At 39.2% G+C, this 23,547-nt stretch overlaps 3 protein-coding genes across 7 annotated transcripts in view; 2 read left to right on the top strand and 1 right to left on the bottom strand.

The window, feature by feature from the left end:
* The window catches only part of TMOD1 (tropomodulin 1), a 102,847-nt gene extending 101,953 nt beyond the window's left edge, over nt 1–894 (top strand). The window contains exon 10 of the mRNA XM_061200212.1: nt 821–894. Within this exon, the coding sequence (XP_061056195.1) occupies nt 821–828 (8 nt within the window). The 3' untranslated portion in view covers nt 829–894. The remainder of the gene's footprint in view (nt 1–820) is intronic.
* The window catches only part of TSTD2 (thiosulfate sulfurtransferase like domain containing 2), a 28,305-nt gene extending 26,066 nt beyond the window's left edge, over nt 1–2,239 (bottom strand). For 3 of the 4 annotated variants that reach the window (XM_061200209.1, XM_061200207.1, XM_061200210.1), the window contains exon 1: nt 2,087–2,208. The gene's annotated coding sequence lies outside the window, so the exon portion shown is untranslated. The other variant, XM_061200208.1, reaches the window with a different exon arrangement.
* Nucleotides 2,240–2,422: 183 nt separating this feature from the next.
* The window catches only part of NCBP1 (nuclear cap binding protein subunit 1), a 42,652-nt gene continuing 21,527 nt past the window's right edge, over nt 2,423–23,547 (top strand). Inside the window, exons 1-8 of one of the 2 annotated variants that reach the window (XM_061200205.1) lie at nt 2,423–2,744; nt 9,342–9,430; nt 10,378–10,478; nt 12,323–12,479; nt 19,902–20,009; nt 20,367–20,488; nt 21,421–21,490; nt 21,940–22,155. In XM_061200205.1, the coding sequence (XP_061056188.1) occupies nt 2,711–2,744; nt 9,342–9,430; nt 10,378–10,478; nt 12,323–12,479; nt 19,902–20,009; nt 20,367–20,488; nt 21,421–21,490; nt 21,940–22,155 (897 nt within the window). In that variant the 5' untranslated portion in view covers nt 2,423–2,710. The remainder of the gene's footprint in view (nt 2,745–9,341; nt 9,431–10,377; nt 10,479–12,322; nt 12,480–19,901; nt 20,010–20,366; nt 20,489–21,420; nt 21,491–21,939; nt 22,156–23,547) is intronic. The other variant, XM_061200206.1, reaches the window with a different exon arrangement.

Raw genomic sequence — 23,547 nt, 5'->3', positions numbered from 1 at the left:
CATGCCTTTCACACCACCCCAAAATGACCTCCCCTCACTCTAAACCCTCTTTCAGTTCTCACTTTAACTTATTTATATATTCTTAATTATTATTTGTGGGGACTTTGCTATGTGCCTGACAGATAAAATAGTGATGCGGATGCAGGTCTTAATGAAACTGTTAAGGTCCTTGTTAACTTGGAGCTTATGTTGTAGTAAGAGAAGAGACACTACGTAAACAAAAAAAACATGAAAATATCAGTGATAAGAGCTACTGCTTCTCAGTTTTCTTTGTTGCGGATCCTCCTTATCATCCCAACCTCTAAATGTGCAATCACTCTATCTACACTCACCTTTGAGGTGATATTCATCTAGTGCCAGGGTCTTATAAACTATATTTACTTCAGAATAATTGGGCAAGGGGAGATAATATAGGTAAAAGTAGATGGGACATTAGTTGGTAATTGCTGAAGCTGGTTGATAAAGTCCATGGGGGTTCATTATATAAACTCCTCTACTTCTGTAAATGTTTGAAGCTTCCATGAAAAAATTAAAAAGGGAAACAATCATAAAGGAAATTTTATGTTTAGAACACTATACGCTAAATGACTCCAAATTTGTATCTCCAGGCCAGGCCTCTCCCCTGAACTCCAAATTCACATAACCAATGTCTACTGGATAGCTTCAGCTGGAAGGCTAGGAGACTGTTCAAATGCAACTGTTAAAACCAAACTCTTAACTTGCTCTTCCTCAGTCTTCCTTACCTCAGTAAACAACAATTCCATTCTTCCTGTTACTCAGACAAAAAAACTTTGGGATTCTCATCTTCTTACTCTTTCAGACTATTGAAAAGCCTATCAACTCTGCTTTTGAAATACAATGACATCAGACCACACTGCACCACCTTCACTACCAACCTCATTCAAGCCATCATTTCTGGACTGAATTACTGCAGTTGCCTAACTGCCCTGCTCCTGTAGAAGCCACAGAGGTAACTATTAAAAAATAAGTCAGATCGCCCTCCAAAGGCTTCTGAATGTACTAGGATAAAGTCCAAGGTCCTTACAAAGCCCCTTCCACCACCTCCCTAATATTATCTTCTCCCACTTTTGCTCACTACCTCTGATTGCACTGTTTGCTGGTTCCTGAATGGGTCATCAGCACTGAGAAAGCAGGGGTTTTCCTTTGTTCACCTCTGCACCCTCAGCATCTAGAACACTGCCTGGCACACAATAAATATAACATATTTGTCAAATTAAATAAAGAGTGATTGGGTGGCCAGGGAAGCCTTCACCAAGGGCCTGACGTTTGAGCTGAGACCTAAATGACAAGAAGCCATCCATGCAGACTTAGGAGCAGAGATATTAAGACAAAGGAAATAATGAGTATAAATTCCTCAAGTGGGAACGAGCTTGACTTACTAGAGGTACAGAAAGAAAGTCAGAGGGGTTGGAATACAGTGATGAGAGAGTAGAACCCTGTAGGAGAGGTTATGGAGTTTTTTTGCCACAAAGCTGTAAACAAAGGAATAATGTGATCTGCTTCTGGATAAGTTCGGAAAGTAGAGTCGGCAGGGTCTACCGATAGATTGTTCCGTAGGAAGTGAAGGAAAAGGACCCAAGAATGACTCCTACCTACATTTTTGGATTAAGCAATAGAATGGATGGTGCCATTTACTGAAATGGGTAAGACGGAAGGAGGAATAAGGCCAGGAGAGTGAAACATAAGTTCCATTTCAGACGTGTGAAATTTCAGATGGCCATGGACAAGGCAGTTAGATAAGCAGCTGTGGCGCTCATCAGAGATGTCAGGGCGGGAGATATTCACATACACGTATGGAGGTATCCAATAACTACTGAAAATATTACTAAAGCAATCACCCGTTCCTTCCTAAACAACTCGGAGGCGCGAGAGGTCAGATGACGGCCAGAGGGTACCCCCGAAGTAGCAAGCTCACACTAGGGAGGGTCTTTCTGTCCTCGGGCCGGCTAGAGCGGCGCCGCCTCCCACCCGGGCCCCACCCCGCGCGCCGGGCCTGGCCCAATCTCTCCGCCCAGCTTTCCCAAGCCGGCAAAGGCCCGGAAGTGGGAGAAAGATGAGCACGTACCCGCCTGTCCTGATCCTTTCTTAAATCTTTCTTCACGGAAAGGTCTCCGCCTAGCAACTGTCACCGCTCACTGCCCTCGCACCTCCAGCCCCAGCCTGTGTTTACGTAGGAAGGAACGCCGAGCACCTCACCTCACTCCGGAAGTCTAGGCCGTTAGCGAAAGGGCTGCCGGGAAAACCTCCGAGAGGCCCAGTGGGAGGGTCTGAAGTGGAGGCGGGGACTAGAGCGTCCTTCCTAGACCATTGGCCTACTGGCGTGGCTCGCGGCGGGCGGGCTCGGGCTGGCTGAAAAGGCGGTGATCTCCGCGTGGCCCCGGAAGGACTTCGTGGGAAGGCGGGCGAAGGAAGCAGCCGAGAGGCGGAGGTAGCCCGAGAGGGTGGTTGCGTTCGGACCAGACGCCCGCGGCCTGGTGAGCTTCCAGACGCCGGCCCTCCCGGATCCAAGCCCGCCGAGCCACCAGGCCACCTCTCCCCCTTGTGCTTCCGGGAGCCGTCGTGAGCGAGTGTGCCTGCGCGACGGCCACTCCGCGCGCCTCACCGCTGTCCTCGCGCCGGCCGGCTGCCCGAAGGTTCCTGCTGCGCTTCCCGCCCGGCGTCTCGGCTCGGCGGCGCACCGGCGTGCGGCATGTCACGGCGACGGCACAGCGACGAGAACGATGGTGAGTGCCCTGGGCCCGGCCGCCGAGGCCGCGCCCAGGAGGGGTCGAGCTTTGGCTTCTTTGGTCTTCGGGTCTCGAGCGAAGGGATGGGAAGCCCTTACCCCTGGGAGCGTTCGGGGAGCCGCGGAGAGAAGCGGGTGGTACAGCGAGAGTGTGGCCGGGCGACTTCTGAAAAGCCCCTGCTTCTCCCCGCCCCACCTCCTTCAGTCGTCGGCCGAGGAGCGGCCTGGTGGACCCCTGGTCTCTAAGGACTCTTCAAGATTTGGCCCTTAGCACCGCCGAGCAGGGAAGTACATCTGTGTCTGTTCCGCCGCCTCTTAGGGATAGTGACAGGGACCCACTCATCCCCGTGTCTCGTTTTGACCCTCAAACTGTACCTAAAAAGGGCTCTCAGAAGACGAGAGACCTGATGAATCGCAATCTGAGCTCTGTCCTGTACCGGCCATCCGTCGTTTTGCCTTTTTTTCAAGCGGCAGGGAAAGAAATCGGTTTCTTATCCACATCCAAGAGGTCTCTAAAAAAAAAAGATGTACGTAGGTTGTTGTGTTAGATTTTGAACTGGCCGTAAGCATATTTCCCTCGTGTAAGAAAAAGTGCCGGAAGACTAACTGGAGAGCTCGTAGAGATTTAGCTCTAAATTCCCATCTCCATTTGCATGGTTGGGCTCATGGGGATCATGGAGTTGCCATCATAAAAACCAAGAATAATTTTGCTAGTTAAAAATAGAAAAGGTGCTTACATTACAAAAATCAGTCAAGAACACACATCCAAAAAAAGAAAAACTAACAGTAATTCTGTTATTAATATTTTAGGGTATTGTTCTTTGAAAAGATTGTAGTGTAGTGGTTAAGAGGCCAGACTCTGGAATCAGAGGGCTTAAGTTCAAAGCTGGACCCTGCCATTTACTTTGTGATCTTGCCCAGGTTATATCACCTCTTTAAACCTTAGTCTGTAATATAGAAGTAATGATACATACCTCTTGGTTTTGTGAAGATTAAATGAGGTAACACATGTGACTAATTGCGCATGGTGGTGTGTATTTTATCACCTGTTAATGCTTAAGAGGTGATAAACATTGGCAGATGTCGACAATGTAAGAAAAAGTACAGAACAAAACATTTGAATTAATTTTCTCCACTAACATTTTTCTCTCCTTGAATGTTGGGGCACTTGGGGGTAGAAGCAGAATTCCACTAATTTAGTTTTAACAGTGAAATATCAGATTTCTGCTAGGGCATGGCTTGAGAGGATATTCTAGTTCAGCCTTCTCATCTGACACCTAAGAGTCTAAAATTTTAGTGTAATTAACATGGAGACCGGTTAGCAGTGCCCAGACACCAGTGAAAACAAGTCCAAGGTTCTTGTCACTACACAGGTATTACTATGCTGCATGCTTTGATTTTTTTTTTTTTTTTTAAACACAGGAGGCTTCTTGTATAATGTACATACAGGGTACAGAAAATAGTTTTCAGGTGCTTTGCCTTTGATTAATTAAAAACTTAATCTCCTAGAAGTCATCACTTGGGGTTTGGAGAAGTTGAGGCTTTTAAAGTTCTTCCCATTTTCTTAGCTCTTCTCATGCTTTCTCTCTTCTTCTTCTTCTCTCTTCTAGGGCATCCCTAAAGGGAGAGAAAATGTTTCCAAGGGGCAACCTGGAGAATTGGATGTGAATATGTAGAAAAACAACTTTGGCTTTGGTTATTGGGATGCTGGCGTAACTTTCTTAGGAGTTAGCTTCTGGCAGCTAAATCACTGTCCATTCGGGTCTTGCTGCGGGAACCTCAGAATAAATACGTAAAGACAAAACAAAATAAAATAAGGAGTTAATTAACCAGAGTTTACTATGAATAATTTAGTAGTCGAGGGGCAGTTTATAGTCCCTCTTAGATACTACACCAAGTCTGAAACTTTTGTAAATTACAAAAGTTTGGGTAATGATCAGCTAGGGTTTATCCTAAACAGTGATCTGAATCAAATATTTTAGATACTTTTCTTTTGGTTAAGCATCTACTAATTTTTTTTAAAATCAGAAACATTGGAAGCTTAAATACTGCAGAAAGCTATTTTAAAATAAGCTGAATTATTATTGTTGTATTAAATAGATGCATCTGAGCATTTCTGGATTATTGTCAGCTCTTATCAGTCAGTGACTGCCATGGCTTTACATATGCTTGACTAGATATAATAATTTATTCAACAAATATTTAACAGTGCCAGGCACAGTTCTAACTACTGACAGTACAGCAGTGGACAATATAAAGATTCCCTTTTACAGGCAGAAAACAATCAAGTAAATATAGTGTATCATATGGTGTTAAGTGCTATGGAGAAAAAGAAAACTGGGTAAAGAGAGTAGAGGCTGCTGTCGAGGAGGAGTTGCCATTTTGTATTGGTTGGTCAGGGAAGGCCTCACTGAGAATCACATCTGATCAAAGACCTGCAGGAGGTGAGGGGGCAAACCAAATGGCAGTGTGGGGGAAACGCAGTAGTCTAAGCAAAGGGAGCCTCAAGTGCAAAGGCTTTAAAGCTGGAGTATTCCTATCATCCTCAAACAGCAAGGAGGCCAGTGTTGCTGTAGCAGAGTGAGTGAGGGGGAGAGTTGTAGGAGATAAGATCGGAAGGATGGCAGAGGATCAGCTCACAGAGGGCAATTTTAAAATTGTATCTCTGTGCTGAGACTAGAGTGTCCTTGATCCAAGGAGATAAGTTCCGGAAGCTATACCAATGAAGTCACCTGGAGATGGATTTACAGACAAGGAAAGGAAAGTCCTAAATGGAAATTAATGTGTATGGATACTGGTCCAGTGCTAAATCTAACTCATTTCTTAGACTCTTTTTAAGAATGTCTCTGAAGCTTTTCAGTTATTTTGGATATGCATACAATAGCTGTTCAATATATTGCTTTGTTCTTTTAAGAAAGTTTTTAGATTGTCCATAATCTTGGCCAAAACCCCATATTAGTCCCTTTTAAGCTACTTAGAATTAGGTCCTTACCTTTTAGACAGTGGCTGTTCTTTTACCTAACTATAGAAAATAAAATGAATAGAAGTGAAGGGGTTTGTTATTCTGATGAAAAGTATACTTTGTTTCAGAAGTGATGGTTACTTCTTTAAATCTGCAGGATCAAGGTGCTTTACTTTTCCCTTTTCCCTTGTTGTTTTTGTTACTTTCTCTTTTACAGAGTTGGTTTTTGTTTCCACTTTGTGGGTCTAAAATTTTTTATAGTACATATAATTCTAAATAAGGATGTAAGATGTGTAGTACAGTGTATCCACAAAGAATAAGGATCACCTTACAGGCGAAAAATTATTTGGTGTATTAAGATTCTTTCTGATGGGTTTTTTGTTGGTTTTTTTATTTGGCTGCATTGGATCTTCATTGCTGAGCGTGGGCTTTCTCTAGCTGCGGTGCGTGGGCTTCTCTCGTTGCAGAGCACAGGCCCTAGGCGCACAGGCTTCAGTAGTTGTGGCACGAGGGCTCAGTAGTTGTGGCTCGCGGGCTCTAGAGTGCAGGTTCAGTAATTGTGGCACACGGGCTTAGTTGCAGTCTTCCCAGACCAGGGATCGAACCCGTGTCCCCTGCATTGGCAGGCGGATTCTTAACCACTGTGCCACCAGGGAAGTCCCTTTCTGATGGGTTTTAATAGAGACTTGCTTCCCTCTTTCGTACTAGCCAAGGGTGTCAGAACGAAGTGCTAATGTGTAGCTTTAATTTACATTGTAAAACTTCTACTTAGTTAACATGTTAATATAAAATCTGTTGTTGTTTTGGGAGCTACCTTAGATATGCTTTCTTGAGGGTAGGTGAAAACATTTAGCTCATTCCCAAAATTTTATTCTTCATTAAAGTGCTTTATTCTACTTCCCCATGCTCTTGCGCACATTCTCTTCAGTTCAGTATCCTGTTACTGTGCATGAGTTCACATTGTGTCTGTACGTCCCCCTCCCACCCCTCTTTATATTCTCTCCAATATCAGGTGAGTGTGGGGCATCTCTTACTTCTTAATACTTTCTGCCTCTTCTCATTCTCCAAGCATAGTAAAAATGAGAAGAAGAAGAGAAAAGAAGAGTTGCACTTCAGAGATAGGACTGTATACTGTATTTTCTAGTTTTTCTTCAGAAATCCTACCTTCTCTCCCCACAGCAGTATTTTCTTCTTTTCAGTCTTACAAGAGGGCCTAGGAGGGTTGCTTTAAAGACTGGGGTATGATTCTAAACTGATTTGAGAGCAAGCCAGCTGGATGGTTAATTTAGAGAGGGTATGGAGGTGGGATGTGGGATAAAGGGTTGGCAAAGTAGATGGTCCAGAAAGAAAGGAACAATGGTTAAAGTTTAAAAAAAAAAACTGCTCTCATTCGGCTAGTTTTTTAGCATCTGCATTAACCTTACCAGAATCTGGTTCTGAAGAACATTTAATATATTCTGCTTTCTAGAACAGAGTTTCTCAACATCAGCACTACTGCCATTTTGGGCTGGATTATTCTTTGTTGTTGGGAGTTGTCCTATGCAATGTGGTATGTTTAGTAGAATCTCTGGCCCCTGCCCACTGGATGCCAGAGTTGTGACAACTAAAAATGTCTCCAGAGATTGCCAAGTGGCTCCTGGGGGACAAAAATCCAACCCAGTTGAGAACCACTGCTCTTGGAGAAGGCTATTTTAATGTCCTGGCTGATAGCTTATATAAACATTGCATCAAATATGTCATTTTTTTCAATGAATGAATCCTGGAAATAGAAGTCCTTTGTGTCGAATTTGGCTCTTGGGGTGGTGGAACCTTTATAGAGATCCTGTGACTTCAGTTTAATGTATATTTGAGAATCAAGGTCACTGATCCCACAATACCACACATGTCCACAACTTTACACGGACACATATCTCCAGGAATACATCACAGCTGTCATGCTGCATGTGTATTATATTTTTTATGGCATTATCCCTTCAAAACTATCCCTTCAAAATTCAGTGGTTATTTAAACCAGATCCTAATGATAACTAAGGGGCTGGGGGTGGGGGGGTCAAAGCACACAGTGCTTTGCCCTATGGCCTTTTATAATACTTTGTTTGGTCCTATCTAGATAGTCATAGATTGGTTTTATTCAGCTTGAGTTCAGGTAGTAGGTACCTGAAGATCATTTCAGACATTGGAAAAATTTTTAACACCCCAAGCTTAGAATAGCCAAGTGCTGTGTTTTATGAAAATCATTGTTATTTTTCAAGCCAAATGTTCCAGTGGCAAGTAAGTAATTATGAACTCTGTAAAAATGGTTCAGTTCCTTTGGCTGTACAAGTCTGGAGAAGATTAAAAATATAACTTGCTACTGGGTAACCCTATATCTGCAGATTTTCATTATTAATACAGATCTCCAACACAGTTACAGATTATTGCTTCCTTGTTCACATGCCATCCTAATAATCTAATTGGTGAAAGTTAAAAATTGAATTATACTGGGAGACTAGCCAACATTGTGTGTAGCAACAGCATCATGTTCCATATTTAACACCTTATTTGAAATTTTTTCAGCCTTATGTTAGTCCACAAAAGGATATAAGGTGGGTATGTTGAGGTTTTAAACAAAATATTGGTAGTAAGAGATCACTAACAGCAAGACCGAACAATAGACAGTCCAGTGCTTAAGGATGATTTGTAGCACAGCTTCATTCAAATTGAATTCTTTAGCGACCAAAAGGACAGATAGATGACTGGTAATGATTTCAGAATGGTAGTTTTTGTTTGTTTGCACAACTCTGAATGACACTGTTTTTGAACATAATAGGATCAATAAAGTACGGAACCAAGAGCTGGTTAAAGCAGGAAACCATAAAACATATACCTTTTCCCCACCGATTGTTTGATATAGTACTCAGGACTTTTCTTTGAATATGTCTGCTGATTGTAATTCTCATTGTTTGGGATGAACTAGACCCTAGTGCTGCAAGGTCTATAGAACCAAAACTGTTAATCGAAGAGTTACGAGCTCAGACATTTGTAAAAACTAGTGAGGAATCCTAATGTTTTATGCTCCCTTTCCCATCTTTTGAAGTTTTCCTCTTCATACCTTTCTTTTTTAAAAGCTTTTTTCCCCCCTAATCAAGTCTTTCCACAGCATTCAACTTGGTTTTTACACCCATATTTCATCAGTTTACATAATTTTCATTATTAAAATAATGAGTACTACTGGCACCGACAGGTTTTAGGAACAAGCGACTGAGGATGAATAAACAACTCAAGTTCAAAGAATGGGAATAGCTATACATGAGTGTTACAGGGAGTCTTCTAACTGCTAGTCGTTAGCATGTTATGGGCACCTTTGCTGCCTATCCATAGAAATGGACAGGGCTGCTGCATTGCGTTGCTCCATGGGGGCACTATAATCACAAAATTTAACATAAATAATGCTTCCTGGAGTTATGGTGCCCCTGGGTATGGAGACTGTTGGTTGATCTAGCCTTGTCTGAGAAGTGGAGGGTCAGTTAAGCACTTCTACTGTGTGTAAATAGTAGGGCTTCTGGTACAAAAGTGATTATAGCATTAAAAAAGTTAACGTTTTTGATAACAGATGCATCGTGTAATGTTCACTTTTTTACATTGTTGAAACAGGGGGACAGCCTCACAAAAGGAGAAAGACCTCTGATGCAAATGAAACTGAAGATCATTTGGAATCTTTAATATGCAAAGTAGGAGAAAAGGTATGATCAAAATAGGCATAGACTGTTATGGGCTTAGGGTTGTAGTTAACTGTGCTTGATTAGTTTCTGCATCTGCAAACTCGATGATCTAAGTTGTGGGCAAAGTTTGTATTGCCATATATCTATATCCCAAAGTAAATGCATATTAAAAGCCTTGGAATGCAGAGAGTTAAATGTTATTAGTAATTTTCATAGAATATGAGTCTTAGAAGGGACCTTAGGGAATAGTCCACTCAATTTAAAAATGAAGACCAGGGGCTTCCCTGGTGGTGCAGTGGTTGGGAATCTGCCTGCCAATGCAGGGGACATGGGTTCGAGCCCTGGTCCGGGAAGATCCCACATGCCGTAGAGCAGCTGGCCCCGTGTGCCACAGCTACTGAGCCTGCCCTCTGGAGCCCGTGAGCCACAACTACTGAGCCCACATGCCACAACTACTAAGCCCGCGCGCCTAGAGCCCATGCTCTGCAACAGGAGAGGCCACCATAATGAGAAACCCGCGCACCACGGCAAGGAGTAGTCCCTGCTGGCCACAACTAGAGGAAGCCTGTGTGCAGCAGTGAAGACCCCATGCAGCCAAAAATAAATAAATAAAATAAATAAATTTTTAAAAAAAATTTTTTTATGTATTAAAAAAAAAAAAATGAAGACCAAGGAAGTTCTGGATAGTTGAGGTAATTTGCCCAGTCATAAAATTAAGTGAATTAGTTAGAGAAGTAGAATAGAGCCCAGAATGTCCTCCCATTTCTAATACTTGTTCTGCTATCTTAGATTGCTTTTTAAATTTTATTCGTTCTCTTTTCATGGTTTTCTAAAGAATAATAACAACCTGAATTTATTTATACTAAACTGTCAGTGCCTTATGCGTAACTTTTTTATCGTCACCTAGAAAATTTTAATGCACTAATTGCTGAGTACTTGACAGATATTTAATATGCTGTCCTCTACAGAGTGCCTGCTCTTTGGAGAGCAACCTAGAAGGCTTGGCTGGCGTTTTGGAAGCTGATCTTCCTAACTATAAGAGCAAGATCTTAAGGCTTCTTTGTACAGTGTATGTATACAAAAGATTTATGAATCCAGGTGATAATGTATTATCTACTCTTAAATGCTTGTGAATGTTCAGAAGATGTGTTTATGTTCCATATGTCATCTGCTTTCATTCTGTGGGGAATTTGTCAAACGAAATGACCTTTTGCCCTTTGGCGAACTCTTAGAGATAAATAGGATGAAAATTGAGCATTTTCTTTGTTTCGTTTCTTGGATCCTTAGAATCATTTGAGTTGACTACTTTTAAGTGAGAAAGTAGACAGCTTCACATTCAGCGATTTTCTTTTAAGCACATACAATTAAGTATATATAATAGAGTTTAGTTTATACTTTTAATCAGTAGTATCAAACATATTTGAGAACCAGTCACTCGAGTAATAATGGCCCTTCTTAGAAGGCTGAAGATACTTTTGATGCTATGACATAATAGGCATAATCTTTCTCTGAATTAGGTTAGCTAGAACGAGTATCAGCATTTAATTTGTAAGGACATTAGAATGGGAAAAGTCTCACATGAAATCATGAAACAGCCTCTCCCAACAGTGGAATTAGCAATCCAGACTTCCTCATCACTCAGGTGGACATTGGTCACTGTAAACTGTATGCTTTGCAAAGGAGTATCTCTGACTTCTGGATAAAGGAGTCTTCATTATGAAGGTGCCTTAAAATGTTATTTCAGTTATTTTAAAATAATGGGTTTTTTAAATTGCTTACAGCTCAGTTTTGAAATTTAAAAATGTACACACAAATTGAAACTATCAGTGGATTTTACTTTAACATCTCATAAAATACAAATAATTTCAGATGTAATTTTTTTAAGGAATCTAGTTAATATTCAGGAAGACATGTCCTTAGACTAAGAAACTAATACTAAGAAAAGTTATTTGGCTATAGTTATCCAGAGATTCCTTCTGTTCTGAAAGCATTTATTAGAATAGAGTAGATTTATGCTTAAACTCTGATGGAAGCCATGACTTTGAAGCAGGGGAGGGTTGAGGAGGAATGGTTACTATCAATGCAGTTATTTTTTTAAAACCTAAATTGTCCCTAACACTCTTTGCTAGGAACCTTGGGAAAATGCAAAAAGTATAAGAGAATCTGAACAATCAGGAGTTCCCATTTGCTTTTCTTTTTTGAGCTAATTTCTAAAGGCTGCCTAAATTAGGGATCAACATTTGCTTTTTTCAAAGATTTATTACTGTAATCCTCTACTCTTCAAATAACTTTAATGAAAATTAACACACTTGAGTAAGCAAACTGGATGTAAGGAAATCTTACTATATCAGAGTACCATGTTAAAAATTCAACAATTTAACTGATAGGAACTGGTTTTAGTTCTGAATTTTTTCTAAACAACTAGAATAGTGTTTCTCCAAGTGAAATTCTGATCCCGTGACATTTGGTCGGCTAAGTTTAGAAATGTTGATTGCTCCATCTCCCCCTTAATGATTCTGCATTAAAGAAACTTGTTTCACTAAGCAATTGCCAGATATTTTACCATGGAAACTATTTTCTGTAGACCTGCTATTCAATTCCACTAAGCACATTGGAAGAAAAACTGGTCTAGCGTCAGTTATATCTATTTTAGTTTGATGACTTCACGATTAGAGTGTTTTACTTTCTTAACTCTTGGATTAACTAACTAGAATTAAAATGAAAAAATTGAGGGAGCCATGTCTGCAACTCTTCTCAATATTTATGCCTTTTCTGACATAGTTTTAAAAACATAGCTAAATGTAATGCTTTTCTAAAGTTAGTAAAACAATTTAAAATTTTATGTAGTATAAAATTCAGCAACTTAATGCTGTTGTTTTGGGATCTTTTTATTGTGCTGGGTTCTCAAATCAGTGCACGTCTGTTACCTGAGAAGTTGACAATTTATACAACATTAGTTGGACTACTAAATGCCAGGAATTACAACTTTGGTGGAGAATTTGTAGAAGCCATGATTCGTCAACTTAAAGAATCGTTGAAAGCAAACAATTATAATGAAGCTGTATATTTGGTAAGTTTTTTGTTTTTTTGGCTTTTGGGAAGCTTTTTGGTATGTTATGGCTTAGTGTTGGGATGAAGGGGAGAGGTGAGCTACAACCAAATAATTTATCTTTTCTCTTGAAATACAGTTCCCCACTCACCACAACAGCTGCTCTTTTGAAACCATTCTTTTTTTTTTAATCTTTATTGGAGTATAATTGCTTCACAATACCATGTTAGTTTCTGTTGCACAACAAAGCGAATCAGCCATATGCATACACATGTCCCCATATTCCCTCCCTCTTGAACCTCCCTCCCATCCTCCCTATCCCACCCCTCTAGGTCATCGCAAAGCGCCGAACCTATCTCCCTATGCTATGCTGCTGCTTCCCACCAGCCAACTATTTTACATGCGGTAGTGTATATATGTCGATGCTACTCTCACTTCACCCCAGCTTTGCCCTCCCACCCCATGTCACCAAGTCCATTCTCTGTGTCTGCCTCTTTATTCCTGCCCTACAACTAGGTTCATCACTACCTTTTTTTTTAGATTCCATATATATGCGTTAGCATACGGTATTTGTTTTTCTCTTTCTGACTTACTTCACTCTGTATGACAGACTCTAGGTCCATCCACCTCACTACAAATAACTCAATTTCGTTTCCTTTTATGGCTGAGTAATATTCCATTGTATATATGTGCCACATCTTCTTTATCCATTCATCTGTCGATGGACATTTAGGTTGGTTCCATGTCCTGGCTATTGTAAATAGTGCTGCAGTAAACATTGTGGTGCATGTCTCTTTCTGAATTATGGTTTTCTCAGTGTATATGCCCAGTAATGGGATTGCTGGGTCATATGGTAGTTCTATTTTTAGTTTTTTAAGGAACCTCCATACTGTTTTCCATAGTGGTTGTATCAATTTACAGTCCCAGCAACAGTGTAGAAGGGTTCCCTTTTCACCATACCCTTTCCAGCATTTATTGTTTCTAGCTTTTTTGATAATGGCCATTCTGACCAGCGTGAGGTGATACCTCATTGTAGTTTTGATTTGCATTTCTCTAATAATTAGTGATGTTGAGCATCTTTTCATGTGCCTCTTGGCTCTCTGTATGTCTTCCTTGGTGAAATGTCTATTTAGGTCTTCTGCCCATTTTTTAACTGGATTGTTTGTTTTTTTGATATTGAGCTCCATGAGCTGTTTGTATATTTTGGAGATTAATCCTTTGTCGTTTCATTTGCAAATATTTTCTCCCATTCTGAGGGTTGTCTTTTTGTCTTGTTTATGGTTTCCTTTGCTGTGCAAAAGCTTTTAAGTTTAATTAAATCCCATTTGTTTATTTTTGGTTTTATTTCTGTTACTCTAGGAGGTGGGTCAAAAAAGATCTTGCTGTGGTTTATGTCAAAGAGTGTTTTTCCTATGTTTTCCTCTAAAAGTTTTATAGTGTCTGGTCTTAACATTTAACTCTAATCCATTTGGAGTTTATTTTTGTGTATGGTGTTAGGTAGTGTTCTAATTTCATTCTTTTACATGTAGCTGTCCAGTTTTCCCAGCACCACTTATTGAAAAGGCTGTCTTTTCTCCGTTGTATGTTCTTGCCTCCTTTGTCGTAAATTAGGTGCCCATATGTGCATGGGTTTATCCCTGGACATTCTGTCCTGTACCATTTATCTATATTTATGTTTCTGTGCCAGTACCATACTGTCTTGATTACTGTACCTTTGTGGTATGGTTTGAAGTTAGGGAGCCTGATTCCTCCAACTCCATTTTTCTTTCTCAAGATTGCTTTGGCTATTTGGGTCTTTTGTGTTTCCATACGAATTGTAAGATTTTTTTGTTCTAATTCTGTGAAGAATGCCGTTGGTAGTTTGATAGGGATTGCATTGAATCTGTAGATCGCTTTGGGTAGTATAGTCATTTTCACAATATTGATTCTTCCAAACCAAGAACATGGTATATTTCTCCATCTGTTTATGTCATCTTTGATTTCTTTCATCAGTGTTTTATAGTTTTGTGAGTACAAGTCTTTTGCCTCCTTAGGCAGGTTTATTCCTAGGTATTTTATTCTTTTTGTTGCAATGGTAAACGGGAGTGTTTCCCTAATTTCTCTTTCTGATTTTTCATTGTTGGTGTATAGGAATGCCAGAGATTTCTGTGCATTAATTTTGTATCCTGCAACCTTACCAAATTCATTGATTAGTTCTAGTAGTTTTCTGGTGGCATCTTTAGGATTCTCTATGTATAGTATCATGTCATCTGCAAACAGTGACAGTTTTACTTCTTCTTTTCCAATTTGTATTCCTTTTATTTCTTTTTCGTCTCTGATTGTTGTGGCTAGGACTTCCAAAACTATGTTGAATAATAGTGGCAAGAGTGGACATCCTTGTCTTGTTCCTGATGCTAGTGAAAATGCTTTCAGTTTTTCACCATTGAGTATGATGCTTGCTGTGGGTTTGTCATATATGGCCTTTTTTATGTTGAGGTAGGTTCCCTCTATGCCCATTTTCTGGAGAGTTTTTATCATAAATGGGTGTTGAATTTTGTCAGAAACTTTTTCTGCATCTATTGAGATGATCATATGGTTTTTATTCCTTAGTTTGTTAATGTGGTGTATCACATTGATTGATTTGCATATATTGAAGAATCCTTGCCTCCCTGGGATAAATCCCACTTGATCATGGTGATCCTTTTAATGTGCTGTTGGATTCTGTTTGCTAGTATTTTGTTCGGGATTTTTGTATCTATGTTCATCAGTGATAATTGGTCTATAATTTTCTTTTTTTGTGATCTCTTTTTCTGGTTTTGGTATCAGGGTGATGCTGGCTTCGTAGAATGAATTTGGGAGTGTTTCTCCCTCTGCAATTTTTTGGAAGAGTTTGAGAAGGATTGGTGTTAGTTCTTCTCTAAATGTTTGATAGAATTCGCCTGTGAAGCCATCTGGTTCTGGACTTCTGTTTGTTGGAAGATTTTTAATTACAATTTCAATTTCATTACTTGTGATAGATCTATTTATATTTTCTAATTCTTCCTGGTTCAGCCTTGGAAAATTGTACCTTTCCAAGAATTTGTCCACTTCTCCGTGGTTGTCCATATTATTGGCATATAGTAGTTTTAGTAATCTCTTATAATCCTTTGTATTTCTGCAGTGTCAGTTGTGATTTCTCCTTTTTCATTTCTAATTTTATTGATTTGAATCCCCTCCCTTTTTTTCTTGATTAGTCTGTCTAAGGGTTTATCAATTTTGTTTATCTTCTCAAAGAACCAGCTTTTAGTTACATTGATCTTTGCTATTGTTTTCTTCATTTCTATTTCATTTATTTCTGCTCGGATCTTTATGATTTCTTTCCTTCTACTGACTTTGGGTTTTCTTTGTTCTTCTTTCTCTAGTTGTTTTAAGTGTAGAGTTAGATGTTTATTTGAGATTTTTCTTGTTTCTTGAGGTGAGATTGAATTGCTATAAACTTCCCTCTTAGAACTGCTTTTGCTGCATCCCCTAGGTTTTGGGTCGTCATGTTTTCATTGTCATTTATTTCTATGTATTTTTTTATTTCTTCTTTGATTTCGTCAGTGATCTCTTGGTTATTTAGTAGCCCACTGTTTAGCCTCCATGTATTTGTGTTTTTTACAGTTTTTTTCCTGTAATTGATTTCCGATCTCATAGTGCTGTGGTCAGAAAAGATGCATGGTAGGATTTCAGTTTTCTTAAATTTTCCAAGGCTTGATTTGTGACCCAAGATGTGATCTTTCCTGGAGAATGTTCCATGTGCATTTGAGAAGAAAGTGTATTCTGCCACTTTTGGGTGGAACGTTCTATAAATATCAGTTAGATCTATCTGGTCTATTGTGTCATTTAAAGCTTGTGTTTCCTATTTATTTTCTATTTGGATGATCTGTCCATTGGTATAAGTGGGGTGTTAAAGTCCCCTACTATTATTGTGTTACTGTCGATTTCTCCTTTCATGGTTGTTAGCATTTGCCTTATGTATTGAGGTGCTCCCCTGTTGGGTACATAAACATTTATAATTGTTATATCATCTTCTTGGATTGATCCTTTGATCATTATGTAGTGTCCCTCCTTATCTGTTGTAGCAGTCTTTATTTTAAAGTCTATTTTATCTGATACAAGTATTGCTACTCCAGCTTTCTTTTGATTTCCATTTGCATGGAATATCTTTTTCTATCCCTTCACTTTCGGTCTGTATATGTCCCTAGGTCTGAAGTGGGTCTCTTGTAGACAGCATATATATGGGTCTTGTTTTTGTATCCATTTAGCCAGTCTCTGTCTTTTGGTTGGGGTGTTTAATCCATTTACATTCAAGTTTATTGTCGATATGTGTGTTCCTATTACCATTTTCTTAATGGTTTTGGGTTTGTTTTCGTGGGTCTTTTTCTTCTCTTATGTTTCCCGCTTAGAGAAGTTTCTTTAGCATTTGTTGTAAAGCTGGTTTGGTGGTGCTGAATTCTCTTAGCTTTTGTTTGTCTGAAAAGCTTTTGACTTCTCCGTCAAATCTGAGTGAGATCCTTGCTGGGTAGAGTAATCTTGGTTGTAGGTTTTTCTCTTTCATCACTTTAAGTATATCCTGCTACTCCCTTTTGGCCTACAGAGTTTCCACTGAAAAATCAGCTGATAACCTTATGGGGATTCCTTTGTATGTTATTTTTTGTTTTTCCTTTGCTGCTCTTAATACTTTTTCTTTGAATTTAAATTTTGTTAGTTTGATTAATATGTGTCTTGGTATGTTTTTCCTAGGGTTTATCCTGTATGGGACTCTCTGTGCTTCCTGGACTTGGGTGACTATTTCCTTTCCCATGTTAGGGAAGTTTTCCCCTGTAATCTCTTCAGATATTTTCTCAGACCCTTTCTTTTTTTCTTCTTCTTCTGGGACCCCTATAATTTGAATGTTGGTGCATTTAGTGTTGTCCTAGAGGTCTCTGAGATTGTCTTCAATTCTTTTCATTCTTCTTTCTTTATTCTGCTCCTCGGCAGTTATTTCCACTGTTTTGTCTTCCAGCTCACTTATTCATTCTTCTGCCTCCGTTATTCTGTTATTGATTCCTTCTAGTGTATTTTTCATTTCAGTTATTGTATTGTTCATCTCTGTTTGTTTGTTCTTTAGTTCTTTTAGATTTTTGTTAAACATTTTTTGTATTTGTTTTTTGGTATGTTATGACTTAGTGTTGGGATGAAGGGGAGAGGTGAGCTACAACCAAATAATTTATCTTTTCTCTTGAAATACAGTTCCCCACTCACCACAACAGCTGCTCTTTTGAAACCATTCTTTTTATTTTTTTAATAAATTTATTTATTTTATTTATTTATTTTTGGCTGCGTTGGGTCTTCGTTGCTGCATGTGGGCTGTCTCTAGTTGCAGTGAGCGGGGACTACTCTTCATTGCAGTGCATGGGCTTCTCATTGCGGTGGCTTCTCTTGTTGCGGACCATGGGATCTAGGTGCACTGGCTTCAGTAGTGTGGCTCGCGGGCTCTAGAGTGCAGGCTCAGTAGTTGTGGTGCACGGGCTTAGTTGCTGCGTGGCATGTGGGATCTTCCTGGACCAGGGCTCGAACCCGTGTCCCCTGCATTGGCAGGTGGATTCTTAACCACTACACCACCAGGGAAGTCCCAAAACCATTCTTATTAAAGATACAGAGCTCATTACCGAGTCCAGTGGCTTCTGTTAACTCAATCCTAGTTGACCTCCCTGTAACATGGGATGCTTTACACTACTTGGTTTCTGCAGCACCACTCTTTTCAGGACCTCCTGCTGTCACTTACCTTCTATTCCTCAGTCTCCTTTTACTGGGTAACCTTCCTTTGCCCCTTAAATTTTTGTGTTTCCCAGGATTCTGTCCTCACTTCACTTTTTTTCAAACATTCTCTACTGAAGCATTCTCATTCTCTCTTACAGCTTCATAAACTACCTTTATTTTGATGACCTTCCCCCCTACCAACTCTAATCTGTATCTCCTGCTTCAGCTATTCTCCTGAGCTCCAGACCTTTGGTCCACATACTACCTGGATAGCCCTAAGGTATTTTGCCTGGAAGTCCCTGAATTAATGCATTCTTCATACCTCCTTTCCTGTGCCCTCAGCCCAACCCACACAAGTGGCTGCTATTTACGGGATAGCCCGTCCAGAAACCTGAGCATTAATTTTTGTCTTGCCTTTGCCCTCTCATACTCTAAGCAGTCTCCAAGCCCTGTCTGTCCTGCCTCCTAAATTTCTCTCCAGTCTGTCCCTTCTCCTTGTCTCCAGGGCCTCTAGTGTAGTTCATGCCTTCCTAGTAATGTCTTAACAGCTCTTAACAGATCTTTTTGCATCCAGATTCTCTGCTGTTCACTTTATCTTCTATAGTGGCACCAGGATAGTCTTCTGTAACTAGTCTCTGTTCATGTTGGTTACAGGTTAAAAACCTCGGTTCCTTCCCATTTTCTGCAGTGGATAGTCTTCAAAGCCTGGTGCATAAGATGATGCAGGAAGTAAATATCAGAACTCTTATTTATCTTAAATGGAAATGGAATTAAGCCTTATTAATACATAACACATAGATTGACAGTGGGCCAACTCATATTTATATATAAGTAAATATTTATGTGTTGAGGTATGTGATCAAATTCTTTTCTACTGAGTACATAATCAAAAGAGTTTGGACACTCATCAGGTTATTAAGTTCAGAGTCCATTAAGTCTGATCCTTCATGGTTGCCCCAGTCTGTTTCTCTTTGCCTCCCATATACCCTCCAGCTCTATGTGAATTACTTGCTGGTCCCTGAACACACCTTGTTTTTGAACCTTTCTGCCTAGAAGCCTCTCCTTGCTCTCCACGTGAGGACTACTTTTTTCATCCTTTATGATTTAGCCCGATTGTTACCTCCTATATGATGTTTCCCCCTACTCCCTTTGTCCCTATTTCTAGAACACTTTATTTATCTTTTAGTATAGGATTTATCCATCTGGGTTGAGATTGTGCTTGTCCCACTAGTCTATGAGCTCCCATGTGACAGAGACTTTAATAGTGCTCAGCAGTGGCACACAAAGGGCACGCAATAAATATCTGTTCATAAATTTCCATTTCTGTGGTCCAGTGAAAATTTTTTCACAGCCAAACAGAAAAGAAGATTATTGGTTGTAATAACTAGAATATTACAGTTTAGGTTCTTAGTATAGGATAAATATAAAGCTATAAATGCAGATTCCTGTCGATTTGCGGACAATGAAATTTAATTTTATATAATTTGTATGAATCAAAATATTCTTTTGGGTTTTTTTCAAGCATTTAAATATTTAAAAACCATTCTTAGTTTGCAGGCTGCTTAAAAAACAGGCAGTGGGCTAGATTTGGTCCTTGGGCTATAGTTTTTCAGAACTGTGGTTTCAAACATTACAGAATTGCTTGTTTTATAATTATTATAAAGGACATTTAGATTTCATAGAAATTGTTCTCCCCACCAGGTCCGTTTTTTATCTGATCTTGTGAATTGTCACGTCATTGCTGCCCCATCAATGGTTGCTATGTTTGAAAATTTTGTAAGTGTAACTCAGGAAGAAGATGTGCCTCAGGTAAGAAAACCCCTTGTGCTGAGTCTCGTCCATATAGTACCAGGAATTTTTCACTAGTAACCCTTTAGTAATAAAAACAGAAGATTAACAGTAGATTTATCACACTATAAATTCTTAATGTCTAAAAGTTAAGTCAACTGGTATAATGGTGGGTTCTCGTGACATCTGTACGTTAGTTAAATGATTCTGTCTAGTAAGAGTAAAGCTAATATATCTAAAAATGCTCTAAATGAGCCAGATGTCTTTGTTAAGTCCTACTGAATTGCGTCCATAGGATTTCATTCAGGAATAAATATAATATGAATGAAAATTCACTAGCACCTATTTTAAATGTACCTTTTAAAAAAAATTCTTTAGGTGCGCCGGGATTGGTACGTGTATGCATTTCTATCTTCTTTGCCCTGGGTTGGAAAGGAGTTGTACGAAAAGAAAGATGCAGAGATGGACCGAATCTTTGCCAACACTGAAAGCTATCTTAAGTAAGGGCACAGCAGCCTGGTAATGATTTTTGTGTCCCCTTAAGTTTTTTCAGAAGAATTTTGTTATAAGTTTCATTTTCTATTAATAGGTAATTCTTTGGATTTTGTTAATATCTACTTAGTTACAATAAAGCTAAAGGAAGTCTAAAGATAAAAATCTGCTTTCTCATTACACTAAGGTACCTTTAAATGATTTTTTAAATGTTTTATATTTTTCAAAAGTTGTACTGTTTTTTTAATAATATATAGATGTTTGCAAAAGAATGAAAGTAGGAGTATGAATATGCTAACATTTGAATATGTCATTCCCCCTTTTTATACAAATGATAGTCCAGTATACACATTGTTCTTCTATACACACTTGCTTTTTTTCCCCTCTTAATATAGTTTGGATTTGTTGCATAAGATATTTAGCTCTACCTCATTCTTTTTAATAGCTGTATGGTATTCCAGTCTTTTAATGCACCATAATTCCTTTAACTAGTCTCCTGTTGGTAGCCATTGAAGCTATTGCAAGTCTTTGGCTATTTTAAACAGTGTTTCACTGAATATCCTTGTACATACGTCTTTATGTACATGTACAAATATGTTTTGGGGTGATGTGAATTCTTAGAAATGGCATTGCTGGGTTGAAGTGTCTTAACAATTTTAATTTTGATAGATTTAGTCAGATTGCCTTCCCAAGAGATTATACTCTTCCAGATGTCGTCTAAAGAGATTATATCAATTAGCCCTCTGCCAGTGATGTTTTTGAAACCATGTATTTGCCTACATTTTGGCAATGTAATACATTATCAAAGATTCTAATATCTGCCAATCTGATAGGTTAAAATGTTTCACTCCCTTAATTTGCATTTTATTAATTATGAAAGCAACTGAATATCTTTTCATGTTTTAAAAACCTAAATGTAGATTTTCATTCTTACCTTTAGAAGACGCCAGAAGACTCATGTGCCCATGTTACAAGTATGGACTGCAGAGAAACCGCATCCACAAGAAGAGGTAAATTGATTTCAGTCTCTTGTGATACAAGCACAGAGTAGATTCTTATCTCTGTGACATATTCAAATCATCCCGTTTTTATACCTTAGCTGGGTTTTCACATTTCACATCAGGGGTTCAGCTCCTCATAGCCCTAGGCATATAGTGGATTTTTAATAAATGTTAGAATGTCATCAAAACATTCCCTATTCTTGGGGATTCCAGATATCATAGAGTTGATGTATTTTTTATTTAAGTGCCCAATTTGGAAAAATAAGAGGTAACAGCCCCAGACAGACTTTATAAAATAATTAAAACAAAAACAAACTTAGCAGTATTCCGTAGTACTGTATTTAATTGTAAGGTAGCTTGCTTTTGTGTCCTGTAGATTTTTGGTTTTGTCTAGTCAAAATGTTATTTCATCTAGCCTCCAAATATCTATTAATTGTTAAAAATTAATCTGTCTTTAGTATTTAGATTGCCTCTGGGCCCAGATTCAGAAATTGAAAAAGGATCGCTGGCAGGAGCGGCACATCCTAAGACCTTATCTTGCCTTTGACAGCATCCTGTGTGAAGCACTGCAGCACAACCTGCCTCCTTTCACACCACCTCCTCACACTGAAGATTCGGTGTACCCGATGCCAAGGGTCATCTTCAGAATGTTTGATTACACGGATGATCCTGAGGTACATGCATGACCAACAAAAGTGCCTTTCAAAGAGCCTGTGTTGTGTTGTAATTGTGGTTTAATCTTGTTTGAATTATGCCTATGGGACATTTTAATTTTGAGTTGTTTATTATCTAAGAGGGTCAATGGCAGTGAAGTTAACAGTTTAATTCAGTGAATGGTATCACCTCATTATTCAAGAAATCATATTTAGGCAGTGTAAATTGACAGCACGGTGTACAATTGAAGAGTGTAGGTTTGAGAGGCCAAGTAGGTTTGGGTTTTAATCCTGGCTTAGTCGTAGCCGAGCTGTGTGATCTTGAGTGAGTTATTTACCTCTCTACCTTAGTTTCCTAATGGAATAATAATAGTATGTATCTCATAAAGTTGTAATAAGGATTAAATTATTAACACACATAAAGTGCATAGAACAGTATGTGACACGTGATGAGTGCTCAATAAAGTGTTTTTAATTTAAAAATCCCAAAGATTAGTATAAGCTGACTTTATAGTTCTTAAATATATATACTTTTTATTATGAGGTCAGGTTGTTGATAGCTGTTATACTTTAGCAATTAAGAAAATGTATAATTTTGATATTAACATTTGATATAAAAATTTACATTTTAACTGTGCTTTAGTTACTTTATACCTTTGCATTTGAATGACTTTTTTTTTAAATTTATTTTTGGCAACGTTGGGTCTTCGTTGCTGCGCACAGGCTTTCTCTAGTTGCGGCGAGCGGGGTCTACTCTTCCTTGCAGTGCGCGGGCTTCTCATTGCAGTGGCTTCTCTTGCTGCGGAGCACGGACTCTAGGCACAAGGGCTTCAGTAGTTGTGGCACATGGGCTCAGTAGTTGTGGCTTGTGGGCTCTAGAGCACAGGCTCAGTAGTTGTGGTTCACGGGCTTAGCTGTTCTGCGGCATGTGGGATCTTCCTGGACCAGGGCTTGAACCCGTGTCCCCTGCATTGGCAGGCAGATTCTTAACCACTGCGCCACCAGGGAAGCCCATGACTGTCTTAACTTTAATACCCAGTCAGCAAGCACAGTGATCACTGTGTTGGTTCTGAAAAGAAATTCGCCTAGTACTATATAGTACTATAAGTACTATACCTGTTGCTTAGTACATTCCAGTGAGCATAGAGCAGAGTTTCTCAGCCTCAGCACAATTGATGTTTTGGGCTGGATAATCCTTTGTTGTGGGGCTGTCCTGTGAATTGTAGGATGCTTAGGAGCATCCCTGGCCTCTACCTTCTAGGTGCCAGTAGCATGTCAGTTGTGACAACCAAAAATGTCTCCAGAGATTGGCAGATGTCCCCTTAGGGGCAAAATTTCCCCCAGCTGAGAACCACTGGCATAAGAACCAATGTTACCACCGTAGGTCAAACTTGAGTTTTCTTTCCCTGTCTT

The sequence above is a fragment of the Eubalaena glacialis genome, chromosome 9 (assembly GCF_028564815.1).
Source record: "Eubalaena glacialis isolate mEubGla1 chromosome 9, mEubGla1.1.hap2.+ XY, whole genome shotgun sequence".
NCBI classification, from domain to species: domain Eukaryota; kingdom Metazoa; phylum Chordata; class Mammalia; order Artiodactyla; family Balaenidae; genus Eubalaena; species Eubalaena glacialis.
Note: the sequence above shows the minus strand (reverse complement) of the source record. Positions and strands in the feature narration are given on the sequence as shown.